General features: G+C 56.2%; 1 protein-coding gene across 1 annotated transcript; it reads right to left on the bottom strand.

Moving 5' to 3' along the window:
• Positions 1-1387: 1387 nt before the first annotated feature.
• On the bottom strand, positions 1388-7634 carry LOC140912439 (glycine N-acyltransferase-like protein 3). Its single transcript, XM_073346841.1, has 6 exons — positions 7516-7634; positions 7148-7278; positions 5211-5318; positions 4160-4280; positions 3659-3779; positions 1388-2333 (listed from the first exon to the last, which is right to left on the bottom strand). Exons 2-6 carry the CDS (start codon positions 7223-7225, stop codon positions 1877-1879), a joined length of 885 nt encoding a protein of 294 aa, XP_073202942.1. The 5' UTR covers positions 7226-7278; positions 7516-7634; the 3' UTR covers positions 1388-1876.
• Positions 7635-8084: the final 450 nt, after the last annotated feature.

Below are 8084 nucleotides of genomic sequence, written 5' to 3'. Positions count from 1 at the left end.
GGGCATCAAGTTTTAAGTCATTGTGTGCGTTATCTTGATGTCAGGGGTAGGCCCGTAGATGCATTTCTAGATGTTCAAGTTGTAGAAAACACATCGGCTGCATCTGTGACAACCCACATCTTAGAAGAGTTAAATGCTTGTCAACTGGACCCCAAACAGATGGCTGCTTGTGCATTTGATGGAGCTGCAAACTTCTCTGGAAGACATGGTGGAGCACAAGCTTTGCTCAGAGAAAAGTGTAACCCTAGTCTCTCCTATGCACACTGCGGAGGCCATCTTCTCCAACTAGCACTAGTACAAGCTGCAGAATCTTCAAAAGACATTAAAAAAGCTATAAATTTAATGTCTTCATTATATTCTTTTTTCAGCAAGAGTCCAAAAAGACTGAATATCTTGGAAAATATAGAAGATAGACTGGGACTGAAGTTCAAATTAGTCCAACCTGGGAAAACCTGCTGGCTTTCTCATGAGCGAGCCTTGGCTGTTGTCTTAAAATTACTCAAGCCGTTATTACTGGCTTTGGAAAGTATCTACCAAGATGGGGTGGATCTAAGAAGTGAGGCTGGTGGATTACTTTTGCTACTACGTTCAGAGAAGACTATTGCCATTCTCTCTCTTGTAGTCTACTGTTGAAACCACTTGGGTCATTAAACCATGCCATCCGGGCATCTGCTACAATAGTAGTAGATCTTTGTCCATCAATAGAAACTACATTTGGATCAATCAGAGAGCTATCCATTGAAAAAATACTGGAAGAAGCCAAGACTTCAGTCCAGAAGTTGACTGATGAAGGCATTTATACTGAATCCTTAAGTGAAGAAGACAAGAAGTGTTTGTTAAGACAACTGAAAAAGTACACAAACTTGATTCTTAAAAATCTACAACAGAGACTTCTAGATTCTACTCAACTTCTGCGTAGCTTTTACAGATCCCTGTCTTATAAAACACTGACAGTTGAGTGGAGTGAGACGCTACCATCAATGGGCCTGCCATGTGCTCAGGACAGAATAGAGAATTTGAACACGGAGTGGAATATCATACGACGAATAAATGAAGATTTGACTTCAACTTCTTTTTTATCATCACTAGTGGCTCAACCCGATCTTTGTGCTCTGTTTCCTGGGCTGAAAGAAGTAGGAATTCATCTTTTGCTACTCCCAGTCACAACAGCTACAGTTCTTTTTCATCATTGAATAGCATTTTGTGTTCTGAAAGAAGTCGCCCTCTGCCTGATCATGTGAATGAACTGCTGAGCATATCAATTGAAGGAATAGAAGTACCGGACACATGAGAAGCCGCCAAAGATGAACGCATTGCATTCAAGAAATTCATTAACAGAGTTGTGGAAAATTATAACAAGAAACCAAGAAGAATGTAGACATAGTGCTTCATAGAAGGCTTGAGTAGCCAACTTTAATTTGTGTGATGATTTTAAAACATGAGTTAAATCTAATAAAATGGTCATGAAACATTTTTCAGTTTTTACTATGGTGCCATACTGCCCACCTTCACCCTCATAGTCTCACCCCTCATCGGCCCTGACCCCCCCCCCCGTAAATTCAAACACCCCCCCCATTTCAATTCCTGGGGAAACCACTGGATGGGGGTGCTGTGTGTATGGGTCTGGGGGGATAGGCTCTACCAAGAAGGGCAGGTTATGGGGCTCGGGAGAGTAGGACAGACCCTGTAAAGCTGGGTACAGGGCTGTGAGGGAGGGCAAGGCCTTTGGGGATGGGGGTAGCAGATCCCTTGTGAGGCTGGAGCTGGGAAATGTTACTGGTTCCACGAGTAACTGATCTCCAGACTCCCACACCCCCCTCCCTTGGCTTCCGTTAGTCCCAGCCTGGCAGGTCCCCTGGGTGGCTGGGCTGGGGACTCATGCGGGGGCTTTGCCTGGGGCTGGGCTGGGGGTTAACGTGGGGGTTCTGTGCAGTGCTGCGTTGTGGAGGATGAAGTGGCACAAGTTGGGCTGGCGCTGGAAGCTCTGCCTCTCCTGCAGCCTCTGCATGGGGTAGTTGTCCACGGCCACGTGGCCGTAGCTGGGATAGCCTAGTGCGTGCAACCGCTTGGCTATCAAGTTGTTCAGCACCCCATTGTAACCGCGTCCCCGGTGCTCGGGCATAGTGACGCTACGCCCCATGGCACCATATGGGTCTGAAACAGTCCAGCTGAGAAGGTGGCCAGCAGAGTCTAGGAGGCAGAAACTGGGGAAGTGGCGGATCAGTCTTTCCAGGAACCTCTTGCTGTACTTGTTTCCCCCATAGGGCCACATCTCATTCATCAGGTCGAGGTGGGAGACATCCAGGGTTGACAACCTCACAGCTGGGTCTAGTCTGGGGAGGCAGAGAGCAGCAGGGCCAAGCCCCAAGAGTTAGCGATCACGAATTAGACCCCAACATCATGAGATTGGCCCTAATATCGTGAGGTTTTTTTAAAAAGATGACTATGATTGCTGATCTCCCTTGATAGCTGAACTCCCTCGACACCTGGTTGTGACAGTGTTATCAACAGTCCCAGATTTATTATGGTGATTTGGGATCTTCTGCCCAGCAATTAATTCTGCCCCATCAGTTCTGTTCCCAGCCAGGTGCCCATCAACTCTTCCTAGCCCCCCCAGCCTCCCTTCTGCACCTCCTGGTGTTGTTCTGCCCCCTCCCAACCCAGTGGGGGCTGCAGCGGGCTCCCCTCTTCCCCTCCCAGGCCAGGTGTTCCTGGGATGGGGGCAACATGTGCACCATCCTGTCCCCATTGCTCACAGGCTCAGGGCTGGGGCAGGGAGTTGGGGAGTGGGACCGGGTGCAGGGTACAGCTTCCGGGAGGGAGTTAGGGTGTGGGAGGGGGTGGGGAGAGGGAGTGGAGCCATCCTGAGATGCTGAGCAATTCCTGCTCCCTCCTTCCCTTCTGTGAGAAAGGTGTCACATTACTGCAGGGAGTGGGGGGAAGGAGATCTTACTGCAGGAGCTCTGATTGGCTGCTCTTCCCCAGGAGGTCTCGGAGAGGCAGCCAATGAGAGGGGGCTTCCCCGCAGGCAGGGGGGAATTCCCATGTAGGTCATTGTAAGATGGGCTGCCCAGTGAAACTCCTGGGACTCAGGAGAGGGGATTGCTAAAGCCAAGTGGAGGAGGGAAATGGCTGGCTCAGAGGGTGGGGAGTGGGACACGGGGCCTTTCCCCACTAACCCACACTGCCTAATGTCCCTTTGGCCAGGTGAGACATGGTGTAGGGATGGGGGGAGCATGGCCTCTCGCTGCCCAAACCCTGCCAGGGCTGGCTGATTGCAGAAGTGCCTGGTCCCCAGGGGCCACGGATGGGGTCCCATTGGTGGCACAGAAGCCATTTGCATCAGGGTTTCCTGGCAGAGGCTGGGGCCCTGTGCAGGAGCTGAACAGGGATCTCCCTCCCCATGGTTGTCCCCACCCCATGGCTACGCTCCCCAGTCCCTGCAAGGTCCCTGAAGGAGGTTAGGCTCAGTGCCAACCTACAGGGTTTATACTGCTGGCAATAGGACCCCAGTGCCCCAGGTCCTGCATGGGTAATAGCCAACCACATCTTGGGCATCCCAGCACCATACTGGCCAATTACCTCACCGTGCAGACTGTCCCCTTCTCTACCAACCCCACCCCTCCCATGGGGCCCTCTGGCGCAAGCAGACACTGACTGGATTTCAGGCAAGGTGTTGGGATCTGGGTGAAAATAAGTGAAGTAGCGGAACACCTCCAGCTTGACCCCTTTAGTGTTGGCGATGTCCCTCGAGGCCTCGTAGAGCCCGTCCCGGAGCCCTGCAGGGGGCAGCAATGGGCCATGAGCAGTGGGGACAGGAACTGAATGGTGGTGACAAAAGGGCCCATATGTGTGGGGAGCCCAGCCTGGGACAGGGGGCAGGAGGGGCAGGAGTCTGAGCTTCCAAACCTACCAACCCCAGGCCTCAGGGAGAAGGACGTGGTCAGGTGATCTGATCTCACCCCAGCACTGGCAAGGGGCTACCCCATAAGTACCTGCCCTGCACAGGGCTCATGGCAGCAGCCTTGCAGCCTGGGGGAGGGGCAGTGGAGGGCTTTGGGGCTGGCACGGTAGGGCAGGATCCTGGGGTTGGGCCCACGCAGGATTTATATGCTCAGTCTTTGTGGTGCTCTCCCTGGTGCTGTGAGGCCCACATTACCGTGGATACAGAAGGCCTGGTTCCAGTTGACGGCACTGCTCAGCAGGGCCCTGTAGGCACCCAGGTCCCGGTAGTATGCCGCGTACATGTTGGTGTAGAAATCAGAGCCATCCAATGCCACCTGCCAGGGGAGACATGGAGCCAAGAAGTGGAAACTCCTAATGGAATGACTGATCTGCCTGCCCCCCGCTCCCGAGCCAGCTAGTCCCCTGCTTGGGGGCCCCCTAGAAGGGAAAGGCCCCAAATCCCAATCCCAGCCCTCCCTGAGACAGTTTGGCTCCCAACCTGCGGTTCCCCAGTGCAGAGTTTCTCAAAACTGTGGGTCGGGACCCAAAAATGGGTTGCCAGAATATTTCAAAGGGTCCCATGGCAGCTCCTGTGGCTACTGTCCCATGGTGCTGGCTGGACTCGGCTCCCTGCTCCAGGCACTGCAACATCTGGGGTCCTGGTGGCATTCAGGTTTGGCCCAGCCACCATGACAATGGGAGTCTGGGTAGGCCAAATTTGAGTGAGTGGTACTGCAGCCCCATGAGCCAGGGCACAACTCCACTCTCACAAATTTGGTCCAGTTAGGGGGGGCGGGATCAAACCTGAGCGGCACTGAAACCCCAGCGGTTGCAATGGCCAGAGCAATGAGCCTAGCCCAGCCAGCCCCACACCACGGGAGCTGCTATTGTGGGGTGAGTGCTGGGCAGGACCCAACCCCCCACAGGGAGCAGACTCCAACAGAAACCACCCTGGGACCTCCACGCCCAGACTATTTACTGCATCACAATAGGCCATAAACAGTTACGAATGGGTCCTAAGCCCCAAAAGGTTGAGAACTACTGCTGTAGAATGGAAAGATCCCAATCCCTGCCCCCCCAAACCAGTTTGGTCCGCGCCCTGGGGCCACCTAGAGGGGAAAGGACCTGAATCCCAATTCCTGCCCCCGACCTAGCCTGGCCCCCACACCATGGCCCACCTAGAGGGGAAAGGCCCCAGGTCCCACTCCCCAACACCCGAGAGAGCTAGATCACTCAGGTGCAGCGCAGTGGCTGAGGGGCAGCACCTCTTTGCGTGGCCGTGTGAGGACGGCTTTGAAGTCAGGCCACGAATCCACCAGCACCTCCTGTGCTGCCGGGTTCCCACAATTTATGGTCTTCACGGCGCCATGGACCTGCCAGTGACATGGATGTGGTGAGGGTTAGAGCTGGGGGCAGGGCAGCAATTCCAGCTCTCACGACTCTGTCAGGAGCCTCCCAATGTTTACCGGGCGGTTTCAGCATCTCGTGATCTTCTGCACCATGGCAGTTTTTTGCCCTTCTTCAAAATGGCCACCCTCTCCCATCCCTGCCAATGGGGCTGACACCACAGGCTTCCCTTAGTCAAGATGACTACCACTTCACAACGATTTCAGTTGGCCGAGGCCAGGGAAGATGGTGGTCTCCTGCCCCCTCCCGCTGGGGTTACTCTCCTGATTTTTGGTGTCTGACCCCTGATTTGTGGCCCTGGGCTGGTATCATAGGGGAGACCCTGACCGTGGCTGGGTTAGAGTTGTCAGGCATCTGGTTTTCATGGACCTTGGCAGCTCCAGTCAGCATTGCTGGCCAGGTTGGTAAAAGTCCAGTCGGTGGCACAGTGGGACTAAGGCAGGCTCCCTGCCTGCTCTGGCTCTGTGCGGCTCCTGGAAGCTGCAGCATTTTCTCCCTCCGGCTCCTAGGCTCAGGGATAGCCAGGGAGCTCTGCACGCTACCGCTCCCCTGAGCCGGTGCTCAGGGAATTGTGGCCAATGGGAGCTGCAGGGGCGGAGCCTACAGATGCGGGCAACGTGCAGAGCCCCCTGGCCCCTCTGTCTAGGAGCTGGACATGCCAATCGCTTCTGGGAGCCACCTGAGGTTAGCTCCACCCGGAGCCCACACCCCGAACTCCCTCCTGCTCCCCAACCCCCTGCTCCAGCTCGTAACCCCGTCCTGCACACAAACTCCCTCCCGGAAACTGTACTCTGTGCCCTGTCCCACTTCCCAACCCCCTGCCCCAACCCTGAGCCTCCTCCCGCACGCCAAACCCCTCAGCCCCATCCCAGAGCCCCCTCCTGCACCCCAGACCCCTCATCCTCAGCCCCACACCAGAGCCTGCACCCCCAGCCAGAGCTCTCACCCCGTTCTGCACCCCAACCCCCTGCCCCAGCCTGGAGCCCACTCTGAGCCCCTCATTTCTGGCCCCACCCCGGAGCCCACACCCCCTGCCAGAGCCCTCACTCCCTCCTGTACCCTAACCCCCTGTCTGGAGCCCCCTCCCACACTACAAGCTCCTCAGCCCCAGCCTGTAGCTCCCTTCTGCACCCCAAACCCCTCATCCCCAGCCCTCACCCCCAGCTGGAGCTGTCACCCCCCCACTTCCAACCCCCTGTCCCAGCCCAATGAAAATAAGCAAATGAGCGAGGGTGGGGGAGAGCGAGCAATGGAGGGAAGGGGGATGGAGTGAGAGGAGATGGGGCCTTGGGGAAGGGGCGGGGCCTTGGGGCAGCAGTGGGGCAAGGGTGTTCAGGTTTCTGCAGTCAGAAAGTTGGCAACCTTAGGTCAGGTGTGTCGGGGGAGGGGGATTGAAGGGGCTGGTGACCCGCCACAGACACTAGAGCCATGTGATGGGCATACAGTCATGGAGGGAGCCACAGCTACCCAACTCTCTGGTTGGCTGGCACAGGGCCAACCTGCCCTGTGATTGGCTGGGGAAGTCCCGCCGGCTACGCTGGATGAGTAGCAGGAATTGGTGCTGGGTTTGGACTGTGGGAGACACAAGGAGCGAGGTAGGAGTGGGTGGCCAGGAGAGCTGAGCAGCCAGTGCCTGGGGGGAGTCTGCCCCTCCAACCTGCTCTCTAACCCATCTCCCAGGGGAGTCAGAGGGACCTTCCCCTGCTCTCTGCCCCATGGGTGGGGCAGGGGTGGGGGGTTGAGTCCCGTCCCGGGGGGGGGGTGCGGGCAGTGGGGCTAGACACAGCCATGTCACCTGCAACGTCTCAGGCAGGCGCCTCCGTAGTGTCGCCTCCAGCAGCTGCAGCTTGGAGGAGCAGCTCAGGATCAGCATCTCTGTCAGGATGGGCCCTTGGCAGCTTCCCGGGAATGTGATGTAGGGGACACCTGGGAGGAGGGGAGAAGAGAAACCCTTCAGTTATGTGTGTCTATCCCCACACCCCCAAGTGACCCCAGAAGCAGGCAGGGTGTCTGCAACCTCCAATCTCTACAATAACAAACCTACAATAGGCTGCAGCCACTGTGTTCACCAGAGACCCTACAATAACAATCCCTGTCTGTGGCCCCAGCAATGCCAGGGCTGGTCTGTGCAGGGCTAGGGTCTCCCAACTAGCTTCCACTCACCTGGGCAGTCTCTGTGCTAGGGTAAGGAGCAGTCCTGGAGAAGGCAGTGCGGTCCCGTCTCCACTGGATCTCTCCCTTGAGGACTGCTCCAGCCTCTTAACCCTGAGTGAATGAACCATTAACAGAGCCTGTGGCTGGCCCTGAGCCGGGGGCACCTCCCTGAAGTCACAAGACCGATCAGTCTCCTTCCATGGGCAGTGAGGGGTGAAATGATTTCCTGGGGCCAGTGTAGTAGAATTCTGAGGAAACATGAGCACAGCCAGAAGTGGGCCATGGGCTTTGATAGAGGGTTCTGCTGGGATGGGAGCCTCCAGTCTGGGCACCTCTCCTTGGCTGCATCCTTCCCTCTGGCCTGTGTCTCTCCCAGCCCTGTCCCCCGAGGCATGTGTGCCCTACACTCTGTGCTTGTTTTGCCCATGCAGAGGCTGGGATTTCACATGGGTCCCTCTCAGGTTTGGGGAGGGGTCATGGGGTCCAGGCTGGGCAGGTTTCACCTACCAAAAGATGGAAGCCCTCTGGGATGTGGCTGTCATGGTTCATTACCCGCCGGGAGCAATGCAATCAGTATC

The sequence above is a fragment of the Lepidochelys kempii genome, chromosome 6 (genome assembly GCF_965140265.1).
Source record: "Lepidochelys kempii isolate rLepKem1 chromosome 6, rLepKem1.hap2, whole genome shotgun sequence".
Lineage (NCBI taxonomy): Eukaryota > Metazoa > Chordata > Testudines > Cheloniidae > Lepidochelys > Lepidochelys kempii.
The sequence above is the reverse complement of the archived record's forward strand: the minus strand, read 5'-3'. Positions and strand labels throughout refer to the sequence as shown.

Coding starts and splice junctions, on each gene's coding strand:
- LOC140912439 (XM_073346841.1), bottom strand. CDS start 7,225: ATGCTGATCCTGAGCTGCTCCTCCAAGCTGCAGCTGCTGGAGGCGACA. Junction 4,281..5,210: donor TCACACGGCCACGCAAAGAG/GTGCTGCCCCTC, acceptor CTCCCCTGGCAG/GTGGCATTGGATGGCTCTGA. Junction 2,334..3,658: donor AACACCTTGCCTGAAATCCA/GTCAGTGTCTGC, acceptor CTGCCTCCCCAG/ACTAGACCCAGCTGTGAGGT.